Source organism: Sphaeramia orbicularis, chromosome 1 (genome assembly GCF_902148855.1).
Source record: "Sphaeramia orbicularis chromosome 1, fSphaOr1.1, whole genome shotgun sequence".
In the NCBI taxonomy this organism is placed as follows: domain Eukaryota; kingdom Metazoa; phylum Chordata; class Actinopteri; order Kurtiformes; family Apogonidae; genus Sphaeramia; species Sphaeramia orbicularis.
Window position 1 is genome coordinate 35,788,156 of NC_043957.1, and position 14,763 is coordinate 35,802,918.

General features: G+C 34.3%; 1 protein-coding gene across 1 annotated transcript; it reads right to left on the bottom strand.

Annotated features, from left to right (window-relative positions):
- Positions 1–474: 474 nt before the first annotated feature.
- LOC115417757 (CD209 antigen-like protein A) lies at positions 475–8,000 on the bottom strand. Its single transcript, XM_030131805.1, has 6 exons — positions 7,889–8,000; positions 4,592–4,660; positions 4,392–4,505; positions 2,527–2,669; positions 1,629–1,729; positions 475–622 (listed from the first exon to the last, which is right to left on the bottom strand). Exons 3-6 carry the CDS (start codon positions 4,477–4,479, stop codon positions 475–477), a joined length of 480 nt encoding a protein of 159 aa, XP_029987665.1. The 5' UTR covers positions 4,480–4,505; positions 4,592–4,660; positions 7,889–8,000.
- Positions 8,001–14,763: the final 6,763 nt, after the last annotated feature.

Genomic DNA, 14,763 nt, shown 5'->3' on the forward strand with positions numbered 1-14,763 from the left:
AGAAGTTGTCACCCAAATATTTGAGGAACACTTGCACAAGTTTCAGGAAGCGTGTGAAGGCAGTTATTGAGAAAGAAGGAGGACACATAGAATAAAAACATTTTCTATTATGTCAATTTTCTTGTGGCAAATAAATTCTCATGACTTTCAATAAACTAATTGGTCATACACTGTCTTTCAATCCCTGCCTCAAATTATTGTAAATTTTGCTTCCCCACCCTGTATAGTGTGAAAAGACAACAATGAAAATAGTCCAGTTCAGTGCATATGTCATGAAAATTCTTCCTGTAAATACTGATATGAAATGATTCCATTATAATCCAGTCAGACTCCTTATTAATGCAACAAATGATTTATTTGTTTATTAATTATACATATTATGCTTATTTATTTATGCATTTAAAACCTGCACAGCATCATGAAAACAGTATTAATCTATGACATATATAGTCCCACAGAATTCAAATCACTTTATTACTTTAAAAGTCTTTCACAGATCCAGTAATTTTTCTGCAAACAAGGAATGTCATTCCATCGCAGTGATGGGTCAGAGACGTAGATCTCAGCACAGTCCTCTTCAGAGTGTCCTTGATTACTGTCAGGCTGTTTATCTTTCCAGAAACTGTGAATACAATAGAAAATACATTTACACATTAGGAAACTTATTGTAAACTGTTAAGGGTCAGTATTTTGTTGATTCTGTAGTGTGCTGTGTCATTTGTGATTCTGTTGTATTTTTGTAGTTTTTTTCTGTTCTCTTCCTTGTGTGGGTGTGTTCTGTCTTTCCCTCCAACAGATAATGGTTGATTGAGGATGAGCTGCAGGAGTGGTGTTGCTTTGCTGGCTGCAGCTGATTGGTGCTTCACAGATGAGCTGGGAAATTTAAAGCCAGTTCTTCCTTCCTCCCAGGAAACTCCTCTCATTCCACCCCCCCACCCCCTATGCAGACCAGCCTTTTGTAATTTTTGTTAGAACTTTGTGAAATCAGCTATACAAGGAGGGAATCTTTTTCTTTAAGTTTTGTTAGGTAAGACTGATGTATTTTGGTTTCCTTCGTTGGTGTTTGTAGATTATTATGGTTCCTTACCTGATTTAATTTTTCTTTTTTTGTAAATAAATATCTCATATTGCAGTGGTGTGGTTGCTGGTCATTTGTTTAATTTGCTCCTGTTTGTTAAGGGACATGGAGGGAGGGGAGTCTCACACCATGTTGCGTCTTGGCAACCCCTAGATGTAACATAAACCCAGAGTGGTTCAAAGTGAAGATATTAATGACAGCTCTGAGAAACAGGACATAAGTACTGATCACATTATTACACCATCCCTAACCTCAGGAGAGTCCGTCTATCTCTCTCTCTCAAATATTATTAAATAAACAACTAGAAGCACTCGGAGAGCGCAGACATCCGTCAAGGCAGATCAGTGCCCCCCCCACTCCCGATCACCACCATAATTGAATCATTTGTTCCTTGTGCCAGTATCAACACTTCCTGAAATTTTCATCCAAATCTGTCCATAACTTTTTGAGTTATCTTGCACACGGACAGAAAGACAGACAGACAGACAGACAGACACTGACGACGCCGACAAAAACATCACCTCCTTGGTGGAGGTAATAACATTTGTACCTTATGTTCAGTGTTGTCCCATCAACCCATTTCCACACCCCCTCCTTTTCCACATCCGTCAGCCCGATCCAAACTCTTTTGTTGAAGGAAGTCACAAATTTCTACAACAAAAATAAAAGGTAAAATATGATTAACAGTAAAAAATAAAAATAATAATAATAATAATAATAAAGTAGTTTAATTTTAATAGAACACAGTAAAAATGCAAGAGAAAGGCTTCTGATTTGACTCTGAATGGAATTGTATCAATTTACTGCCCCCTTTAGGACATTTGAGGTTCCATCATTGAACATCTCATCTCTGAGTAGCAAGAACTGAGAAAACAGTTGAACCTAAAAAACAGAAACCAGACTTCTGGAAACCTTTGATGGCTACTAATGCAGTTTATGCGTCTCATCTGGGAGAAGGATTTATATTTTTCATGGGTGAAGATCATATAAAATGGGCTGGTTTACAAGAGAACTCTGCAAAATAAAGTTAAACATTCCAATTTCAGTGATATTTGTTTGCTTTCCAAACGCATAATTCTGATTTGTTATTTAATTTTGTCTTTTTTTTTTTTCATTTTACTGCTTGGCTGTGTGTACTTCTTCCTGCACCTGTCTTAAGATAATGGGTTTTTTTTAGTCAGTTTGTGTTAAATTAGACTCAAAATATTTGGCATTTTATCTCACAGTTACAAACATTTTTTTTCCATTTTTAAAAGAGTTAGCATGCAGTTCCTGTCTATCAGCTAATCAATAATATTGCTTCATTGAAAACTAATGAAAGCTGGCAGATCAACATTAAGCACAATTAGACTTTGTACTGATATGCAAGTACGTAAATGATCACTGGATTCCATCAGTGCAAACAATTTGTGTATTGATTATTAGTTTTCACATGGGCTCATTTCCACCTGCATTTCCTCTCCACTGATGATCACCAGGTCAGCTCCTTTCTTCTTACACTCCTGTCTGCTTTCCATCCACGTCTTCTGTTCAGTCGATATGAAGTAAAAGCCGTTGTCAAACTTCATCCAGTTTTCACAAGACTCCCTCACTGTGTTAACAGCACACAAGCCACATTTATACAAACCAGCAACACGCAATAAAGTGCATTTTTAGTCATATCGTACAATCTGAAAAGTTCATAAGTGAATGTGAACATTTCTTGCAATGATTTGGAGTCATCTTTCTAATCAAAAACAACACAACAACTACAGTCTGTACAAAGATATTTAACAAAACTAAAGAGATCCATCCATACTATATGAATTCATTTTTTTCCCTAATGGTAGCAATATGGAAAAGTTTTTTTTTTTCATCTTGAATCATCCATGAATCATTAATCCATAGTTGGATGGTTCTGTACTGAAAAAAAAAAAAAAAAATACAAGGAGCTAAGAAAAATATTGAATGGTTCAAGTTACCAGGAAGATTTAACTCAGAAATTATATATTCTGGCCACTATATTAGGTACACTGGCAAGGCGTACCTATCAAATTAGCCAATATGTGCAGAGTATTTGTCGCTGCCGTTATCCTTGTGTCTCAAAGTTCAACCTGTTGTACGTTCATAGACTTTGTACCCAATCTGGCTATTATACTCAGACCTTTTCAGGCAGATAACTACCACCCAATGGATGTTCACTCGTTTTTGGACTTTTCTCCTTAAAACATACAGAATGTTTTATGTGAGAATCTCTGTAAAATGAACAATTTCTAAAATACTCAGATAAGACCAACAACCATGTCACATTCAAAGTCATTTAAATCCCCTATCATCAAATTGCATAATATTTGCATAATATTATGTGCTGTAAATTATGAGATATTCAAAGTTTTAGCTATTTTTGAGGAAACTGTTCTAGTTGTTTTAGCAGATTTGTGAATCTCTGCCCATTTTTACTTCTGAACAATTCTGCTTTTTTAAGATGCTCCTTTTTGCGCATGATCTTGTTACTGATCTGTTGACTATTAACCTAATTATTTACAAAATGTTCCTCCATCTGTTTAGTACCACTTTCCGGCCTTTTTTTTTTTTTTTTTTTTTCTTGCCTGTCAGAAGTTTCTGGTTATGTATCGTTTGTTCCATGTTACTTTTGTCTCAAAACAGTATATTTTCTTAGTTTAAACATTTGACATATATTCTATATTAAACTGTGAATAAAATATGGCTTTCTACTTTTATTTTATATTTTACACAATTTCCCATGTGCATATGGTATGTGCATATTTTAGCATTAGTTCATTCCTTCAGTGTGTAAAAGCAGAATTTAGAATTGTAGAAATGTTTTAACTCTGTTTTTGTACTACCTTGCAGATTCTGTCAGGATGAGCTGCATGAATTTATCATTTTTCCCGATGGTAGTGTTACAGAAAAATTTTGTAGTTAACTTTATACCTGATTTTACAGAACATCAACGCCCACACAGATGCAGTTTTTCTCTGCAGACACAGTTCTTGCCACATTTCCCCACCACCAGTTTGTGGTTAATAAAGTGCAGCAGCTAAAATATCGTGCAACATATACCAAATGCGCTATGTCTGTACATTTTTTTTTTTCACAAATTTTACACTTTGGACTGGATTTGCAGATGCTTGTCCAATAGTCAAAATATTATTAAAGTAGATTTAAGAGTGAAATGTGAACAATTTACTGCAAGATGTGAACATTTTGCAGGAAAAGAACAGAGTTTTAATGCTGTGTCTGGAAAAAGCTTAACCTATTGAAAAACCCCAAACCAACCAGCTCTGACTGGCAGAAAATAAATAATTTCCACCTGAAATCAAGTTGTTTAGACGCATCCACAAAGAGTTTCTTTCATTTGTCAGATTGGTGTAATTCATCTCCATCTGAGTCATCTTCATTTCCCACTCAGCGTTGTTCTTGGTAACTGTTTGGAACATTAAAAAAAAAAAAAAAAAAAATTAGCAGTGCCATTAATTTAGTACTTAAGCGGCTTGAGAATAACTTACTTACACAAGAAAACCAGAGCTATGAGTCCAGCTGTGAGGAGAAGACACAGCAGACCAAGAAATACTGCAGCACCTGTGGAAAACATCTAATAGTTTACAACTTTCATCAACAGAAGCAATTTTTCTTGTGTTAGTGTTGCTCACTGTTTCATATTTTCTTAGTGATGCAGCTATTAGAAGATTCTGAAACTATTACACATAATGCAGATAATAAGTACCACTGAAATATAGTAATATATCACAGATTTTTTGGTTAAACAACAAACGTCTTGAATTTAATAACCCAAATCCAACTACAGTATTGTATCATACAGTTGCGGAAAAAAGGATTAAACCATCAAAAGTCATCAGAAACAATGGTTATGTAATCAAGCACAAACTCCTGTGTGTATCATGTGACTAAAACAGACAGAAAAGAAAACATGGAATGCCTAAAAGCACTGTTTTTGTCAGTACAATGCCATAGATATTGATGTAAGAATTTAAGTGATTTTGGTTATTAACAAGAAAATATGGAAAATGGCTAAATATCAGCTCTTAAATTAAACTCTTATGAGATATTTTTGTTGTTATCATTATATTTGTCCAAACAAATGTACCTTTAGTTGTACCAGGCATTAAAATAACCAAGAAATTGAAGAAAACAAGGGTGGTCTAGTAATTTTTTCCGCAACTGTATATCAGATCGTCACACATATAATTCACTTAAAGAAATTACACTTGTTTTGAGGTGTGAAGTATTTATTTATTTATTTATTTAATAGGGACAGTGCATATTAATGAACATCTACAACAATTGCAGTTTGTTTGTGATGTGAAATGTGAGTTGTCAATGGAAATGTGCTAATGTGCTTATAAACAGTGACACAGTGGTCAAACACATTCTGACTGAACTACGGAAAAGAAGAACATTGGACCGATTACAGACACTCCCATGGAATATTATAGACTTCTATGCCTTTTTCTCATATGCAAAAAAAAAAAAAAAAAGGGGGGGGGGGGTGTATGTAGGTGTGTTTGTATGTATATGTATATATATATGTACGTATGTAGACATCTATGTTAGTGTATGTGCGTATGTATTTGTTATTATAAACACATGTGTTTGTGTATATTTATATGTGTACGAGTGTATATACAGATATTTTAGTTTTTATTCACTATTTTGAACACGGGCAATTGGATGTATATTTTTATGAGGGGGTGTACATAAATATACAGATGCGTAAATATGTATAGAGTTATTAAGTATACATGGGGATATTTATATGGGGTGTGTTTAGGGTAAGTGTTTACTTTGTAAATCACCTTGAATTAAATAAAAGTCTCTAAAAAAGGACATGTGCTAAGGTTAAAAAATACCAGAATATAACTATATTTTGTGTTTTATTAAGATTTTTTTTGTATCTTAATCCTTTCATGCATGACTTGTGAGAACCTTAGTCAAGAATTTTTTCTTCTGTGTTTTTATTCCACCTTAGGCATGAAAAGAAACAATGAACAGTTTTTTTTTTTCTATGGAGTTACAAAAATATCCATGCATTTAATTTTTGAAGAAAAGAAACCTGTTTGAAACCCAATATCAGAAAGTGATATGAAAACAATGAAATAAAAACATTTTTAATGCTGCTAATCTGATGTCTTCTCACATTTTAACATATTCTAATGCTAGTAATTACTCACTTCATGGAGATAATATGCAAAAAAAAAAAAAAAAACCTTCTTGTCCAACAAATAACAATTGATTTACACTAAAACATGTTCGTGCAGATCAGCTTTATCAAGAACAGCAAAGTTACAGTAATGGTGTGAATGTCAGGGTATGAGATGGTGCGTAAGTGTCCACTGTGTTGGCTGATATGAAACTAAAACAACAAAACCCATGAATATACAAGAGAGCAGCTGGAAAATAACTGTCCACTGTAGTGACTTATGCATGAAAGGGTTAATTGTCTCAAGTTTATAGTCAGATAAAATTGCCCAATATTGCCTTTTCAGAATGGTTTCATTGAGATAACATTAAAAATGTCTCTGTGGTATATTTGTGCCTGTCCCAAATTATATTGTGTCCCTAATAAACCACAGGTAGGTTTGGATAGATGTTATATAAAAATATAAACTGATGTATCATCGGCATAACATCAAAAATAATTCCTGTGCTATATCCATCCCCATCCCCTTTTCAAACCATGTGTTTATCCATCTGTCCAGTTGTCATCTGTTAAGTGTTAAACTGTGGTAGCAGGTTTGAAATAAACATGTGAATGAATGAATGAATGAATGAATGAATGAATGAATATATTTTTGAAACTTAAGGCTGAATAAAACTATTGAGCATCAAGTTTATCTAATGCTCTATAGACTGAATGCTAAAAACTAATGCACTGTAGGTTTCACATACAAAACCATCAACAGACAGGAAACCAGACTGTGACCACTCTGCTGTTCTCTGTGTTTGTCTTGGCACAGGTTCTCTTTTGTTTCCTTTAAAGAGGTTGTTTTAGAAAATAAAGTCTGTTCTGTTTTTTGTTTTTTTGTTTTTTTCTTTTCTGCGGTTTGTGTCATTCTGTCTGGCTCCTGGATATGCAAATTTACACAAACCATTCTTTTTTTTTTGCTAGTTATTAGGTTTTAACATCTTTAGTATCATACTTTAGGAGAAATCTGTGGAATAATCTACGACTGGAACTTTAATCAACATCTACTTTATCATTGTTTAAAAAGCATCTGAAAAGGACCTTAATTCATGAGAAAATGTAAGGCTGTATATCATTTGATTTGATGATTTGTAATGTGATTTGCATTTTGGTTGTTTTTTCTTTAGTTATTAATTCAGTTATATAGTATTTTTAATTCTTTTTTTTTTTTTTTCTCTGTGTATTGTTCATTTCCGGGGAGGTATTCATATAATCCTCTTTTGGCTTCTGACCTCTCCTGCACAGTATTGTTACTTGTTTGAATGTTTTTTTGTTTTTTTTTTAATTTTCTCTTGCTGTTTCATGATGTGCAAATAAAACTGAAAAAAAAACAAAAAAAAAAACAAAAAAAAAAAACATAATAGGAATGACTGTAAGTGATTAGGGAATTTATCTTAGCTGCATCAAAAGTAGCACACCATATGGTTTACATGATTATAATATATAATGTAAACAAATTAAAATAGAATAATCCATCCTGTAAAACAAGGTTCCCATAATATGTGCATATAGTTACCATCTCATTTTAACTTGTTCTTTTCTTTCTTTTTTAACTGAATCCTTCATATGTTTTGGGAGCCTTGTAGTAGAAAAGTGTTCATTACCTGTATGCACAGTTTTCTTTGGCTTTGGAGCATCTTCATTTACATAAATATTTTCTGAATCCGCTGCTTTAGGATGATTTATTCCATGATGTATCGGTGCTTCTACATTGGCGTAGACATTATCTTCATCCATTGTGTTGAAGTTACACACTATCTGTGTAAAAAGTGGTCAGTACAAACCTCACCTCACAGGAAGAGACTGCATCAGACCTGTCTTCATAAAATGAAACTGTTTCTTTGGTTAGAAACAGTTTCAGATCAAAAGTTTTGCCCCCCTGGTTAGAAAGTATCTTAGACAGAATCATTCAGTGAACGCACACTTACCATACATACACAACAGGGTTCAAAAGACACACAACTAAAATTGTTTTTAATATGAATGAAAATCCTCCTCTGGTAGTAAATTGTTTCATTTCATTTTTTCCTTGTTTTTTGTGTGTATTCATTGTGTTACCTTCATGGATTTATGTATGTATGTATGTACTTATTTTTTTACTTTTCTGGTATGTCAATATGGGTGTGTATGTATGTGCATGTGAGGATGATAAGTGAGGTTAATTATTCACAATCACAAAAGATCCAATGGACTTGATTGTTCATATATTATGCTGATAGGAAGCTGAAGGATAGACTGCTGTGTAGAGATGGAATGGGATTAAATAACTCATACTTCCTCCCGCTCCTTTTCAAATATGCAAATGAAATCTTACTTTGTTTTCATGTATACTGTATGTATAGCGGCTAAAATTTACTTAGGGGGTCAAATGAGTGGCCATTTCTGTCAAAAAAGAAGTTGTAAGAAATGCATAGAACTGTGTTGAAATAATGCTAATACATTTGCGCACAGACTACTGATATTATTTGACAGTGGAAGCTATATTTTCAGAAATATTGGATTTTGCTGGTGGACGGACGTGACATTACCCGTGATGATCTGGTCAATACCAGTACTTTATTAGTAATAAACTTATATACTTACTATTGCTAATTCTCCTCTTATTCATAAATGTTAGTGTTGTGGATCTAAAACAATAACAGCTGAACAAAAACACAAAATGTGGCAGTGGACGGATGTGACATGGTTGTTACAGATCCCATCATACTGATGCTCGGCAGCCATGTCACCGTTTACACAAATGATCCCTGTGCAAAAACTAGGATCAGAATTATTTATTGTATAGTTTATCATCATACTAAAGAGTAAATAACAATATAGAATTGTTAATTCTTTATAAAAATCCTTTTTATTAGAAAACTGATTGAAAAAGTGACGTGTGTCATTCTTAATGTATGTATTGGCGTAACATAAGCAGGATGGATCAGCACCATACTCCATATTGGAACCTGTAAAAATCAAACATGTGATATGTAGGATAGAATCTTGTAAGAAAAACTGGGGAATCTAAAACAAATAGTATATTTGTTTTTCAGGTAAATTCAGTTCAAATATAACTTGGCCATTTGTGACATGAAAATATAGCATGAATTGTGATGAAATTGGACATTTTTGAGCTGAAAACATAGTTCATTTGACCATCAACATGTTGCAACAAAACTGAAATCCTGTAAATTTGCAGAACTTGCATTTACCAACACAAAGTTCCTTTGGGAATTCATTTATATTGGTTTCTTATGCACAAAGACAGAAATAAGACCTCTAAGTAAATTTTAGCCGATGGGTTTTTTGTTTTTTATTCCTCCATGATTTCTTACTGTCTGTTTTCATTTCTAAATAGTTTTGATCTGTAAAAAAAATATAAACTTTTTTCAATTACAGTCTACTCTCGTTAAACCGCCCGCCGTTATACCGCCATTTCCGCTTATCGCCATCCGCCAGCCCAGTTCCATGCACAAACAACACTTATACCATTGATTTCCCGACCCTTATACCGCCAGCGTCGCGGCGCGGCACCTCCGAGGTGCGGCTCCCAGTGTTGTCTTTTCCGTGGAAACCGGGTCGAAATGGCTCTTTGAGTGTTAAAGGTTGCCGATCCCTGCCTTACAACATAACAGAATCAAGATTTATTTAGAAACGCAATTAGAACGGGTTAACGGAGGCAGCATAGACATCATATAGTAAAGACATGCACATTATGGACGCAACCCGTTGTAACGCCATTTTCGCTATACCGCCAATTTGGCTGTGAACGGAAGTTGGCGGTATAACGAGAGTAGACTGTATATTGCATTTTATTTTTCAAATTTTGCAAACTTAAAGATTTTAATGCAACATACTTTTAGATGCCTTTGCGTATCTCCACAAGGTTTGTCTGCTACAAATCATTATATAACAGCTTTACAGAATGGAAGACATTCACTTTATGGACTCAAGGATGAACTATCTTGATTTTAATGGCCTGGGGTCAAAGGTTGTATTCTCACAAAACTTGGCAATAACTCAGAATATGACAAAATAAGTAAGCAATGACATTTGTTTATCCAGGTCTTAAACAATGGACACTGTCTGTCCATTATTCAACTGTATGATGTCTTATACTTGTGCTTTGCATTATTATCTTCTGTCAAGATTTATGGCGCCGGGGATGCCGGCAGCCTGTTACGTCTTGTGCTGTTGTTGTAACGAAGAAATTTCCCCATGGCAGGATCAATAAAGGCATATCTAATCTAATCTAATCTAATCTAATCTAATCTAACACTATACTCCTCTGTTAGAACGGTCAGTAAGTGCAGACACCATGCCTCACTCATTCACTCACTCATTTGACTCTGATGCTAACTATCAACATGCTGCATCAGTCTTGTTTTTATCTTTTTATTTTCCATACCATTACTGCAGAATATGAATATTGTTACATTATGAAAGAGCGGCGAGAAACTACATTGTATTGTCTGCTGAATTCTACTGTTGCTGTCTATCAGGTATCCTCCAGTAAATGTGTCACTAAGTGTTGGTTTTAAGAAACTTAGAGACAGAACAATATAATGGATAGTACACAGTATTCTGATCTAAGCCAAGCCTCTTGTTTAATCTTGTTCAGGTTTACTTTGGAAAAAAACTCAAAAACCTGTTAAAATTGATAAAGGCATTTGCACTTTTCCTAATTCATTTTCCATATTTGTAAGAATAGGCCCAAGGAATTGCTGAAATAAACATTTGCATAGAGCACAGGTGTCAAACATGCAGCCTGAGGGCCAAAGGGTCAAGTCTGGCCCTTGGGACAAATTTGTGAAATGCAAAAATTACACTAAGATATTAACAATCCTTTTAGTTCAGGTTCCACATTCAGACCAATTCGATCTCAAGTGGGCAGGACCAGTCAAATACTATCATAATAACATATAAATAATGACAACTCCAAATGTTTCTCTTTGTAAATGTAAATATTTCATGTATTTACACTAAAACAAAGTATAATTTTGCAAAAACTGTGAATAACCTGAACAAATATGAACAACTGGAAATGTCTTAAGAAAAGTAAGTACAATTTTAACAATATTCTGCCTGTTACACAATGTTTTGTGTGTTTGTAGATCCACTGTGATCTGTAAGTTATAATGTACATGTGTAAATGATAAACTGAGGCAGAATATTGTTAAAATCAGTTATTTTTTTCAGTTTGTTCATGTTATTCACATCTTTTGAAAGGATAGTTACTAGATGTAAACCTTTTCATCATGTAAATTAACTTTTAACACTCTAAAACATAGAGAAAAGTTTGGAGTTGACATTATTTATATATTATTACGTTATTATTTTACTGGTTCGGCCCACTTCAGATCAAATTTAGCTGAATCTGGCCCCTGAACTAAAATGAGTTTGACACCCCTGGCATAGAGAGTTTTTTTTTTCCATTAGAGGGCAACCAAGAGCTATATATGTGGTCTAGGAAATGCTCTTGTTAATTTCCTTATTAAGTAATCTTGGAGCTCCTTATATTCATGCATACCATATTTCCTATAGCTTCCAGTTAATTGTCCTCTATGAGTACAACTGCAAAACATCTACTTGATTTATTTTATGATCACTGACTGTGTTATAAAATCACTTTGCCGGTCACATGCTTCATCATTCTGGCTGTTTTACAGGTCATGGGCTGTCAGTATTGCTATTTGGATCATCATCGGGTTTGTTTATGTTCCAGTAACTGAAAAAAACCAAACAACAACAACAACAACAACAACAACAGATATTCAGCAATATTTCATTTGTTTTGTTGTTGATGGTCATGGAGCATATACATACTCAACAAAACTTGATCGGATGCGGTTCAGTATGGTTTGGAAATATGTCAATAGGCATCGGTCACTATAGTAAAATGCCCATAAAGAAAAATAGTGACTGTCCTCATAGATCATCAGTATCATTATATAAGTGACCACAAGTATCTGAGAGGCTGGTGTGAGAATGGAAAAAAAAGTGTAAACTCAATGATTTTTGGGGTTAACGTCCATCCATTTCCCCGCCACATCTTTCTTTAGATCAGTCAGTCCAGCCCACACTGCCTTCTGGAAACTCCTTCATTACAGAGAAAAACATACTGCCATGTACAAGCACATACTGTGATATCATCTCTGCTCACTGTCATTTATTTTTATTTTCTCCTCTTATACACAGACACACACCTTTTCTTTTTCTTTTCTTTTCTTTGCTATTGTCTCTTGCTACTGTCTGAGTTGCCAGTTTTTTTTTTCCCAATAGAAGCGATGTAGTAGACACTACAGCTGAAATACACCTAACACCATCTCATATAATGTCTTACTGAAAAACCCATGAGGAAATGAAGTCAGTCAAAGAAAAAAAAAACATTCAATAGCAAAAGATTTCAATTTGAACCAACTCAGATCCTAACAATTGGTGTATGTGTTAGAATAGATATAATACTTAAGATTATTATAGATCATACTGTTTTGTAGCAGATTATATTTAACTAATCTGCTTAGATAGTGTCAAGAATCAATAAATGAAATAAATCAGTAATGTAGTTTGTGCTGATCAAAAGAGATTTGCAATATGACTGCTAGGAAATATCATATATACATTATTGAATAAACGGTTTTGAAATCCTCCAAAAAATTTGATGATCTCTTGAGAAAAATCATCCCAATCAAACTACTGCCCTTTGAGTCTTACAACCATATAGATCAGATGACCTGTCGTTGAAAAGATGTGACACTAATATTTGCAAATGTATTTATAATATGATGAATCACTGTTTACACTGTTGTATCTCTGCACTTTCAATACTAGTTTTATATTTTTTAAATTTTACTCTTTCATACAGTATATTTCTAATTCGCATATATTTCAGTTGCACTTTTTTATTCTTTATGGTTGTTTTTTTAAATAATTGTCTGTATCTTATTGTGTTGTTATTTAGATGTAAGTGGAGTGTCACTGGAAAAGACCACCTGCAATTTTATTGTACAACTGGTGTAATGACAATAAAGCCTATTCTATTCTATTCCATTCTATAAACTTAAAGACATAAGACAGTGGTAGTTTTCGACAGAAGTGTCAAAAACCTGCAGACGTCACATAATGTTTTTAGTTTTGGTTTATTTGGATCACAGTCACCATTGATCAATAGATAAATACTGGCAAGGTGTAATCTAATGAAATATTTAACTTGAGAGTAACTGATAAGTTAACTCCAACCTAAAAGCATTGTGGTGTGTAATTATCAGGATCAAAGTATCCTTCCTTCCTGTGTGTTCCTTGGAGTCAATTTGACCTCATTCCGCTGTCTTCGTCTATGGGATGTGGATGTGGAAGGCAGCAGAAGGGTTAAATATTGTTTCCATTTAACAAGGTTTTATAGCTGGGTTCAAAGTCTGGGCCTCATCAGATCTGAATTATGTTTTATTACTCTAGTTTTATTACATGCCATGATTTGCTTTTATGAGCTCAAGTTTGAACTCTTACAGGTTTCTGTCTGCACATGGGCAAGATAAACACCAGTATTTATAACCCATGTGTAGCAAAAATGTTGCATGGTTTAGACAATATTGGTTCTCTAACAAGTCAGCCATTGGTAATACATCTGTACATATGCAAAAGGATTTGTCAGGTAACTCTTCAAATGCATGTTCACAGTTAAAAAATAAGTTCTCAAGTAAAATAAAAAGGCAGACACATAGAAGTTGTTTCTTCAACCCATTAAACATGTACACAATGATAGAAATTACATCCTTGGCAAATGTTGGAATTAAAAGACTCATGTACTTGGGAGGAATAGAGGAAATGAACACAGCAGTTGTGAGTTTGTGTGCAGAGTCAAATGTCGTGCTGCGTCAGACAGCTGATAACGTGCATTTACAAGCTATAAAGCTGGGATTTTAATGTTTGACCAAACCCCACCCGCTTTTTAGAAAGGTTAATGCAAAATGAGAACAAAAGATGGCTTGTTAGGAGAAGAACCGTATGAGGTACACGAAGGTATAGAAGGCTGAACAGATAAAAATGCTGTTACCTGTGACATTTGGAACAGGTTCATCATCTGTTTCATGTTCACTCTGCTGCTGAAACACACAAATGAGAAAAGAAGTTGCAGTGGATGCAGGACTTAACCCCTTGTAGACCATTGTCTCAAATTTGCTTCAGTATTCATATGAACTGCACAAAAAACAAATCATACATATGTTAACCATTACAAGGTCAGGTGGGAGGGTCCTGATCTGGAAGGTTTCTCTCAGCTGCATTAGTGTGTTTTCACACCTGGATCGATTGGAGCTGTTGTTCTGAAACAAGTCTTTGGCTCAGTTTGGGCATATGTGAAAGCAGTAATCACACTCCATTTCAGAACAAAACAACCGAGGTGAGACCGCTTGGAAGAGGTGGTCTCAGCTTGATTGCAATCACTTCGCAGAGCGGTTCATTTACAGTGTGAATATGACAACAATGATAGAAATAGACA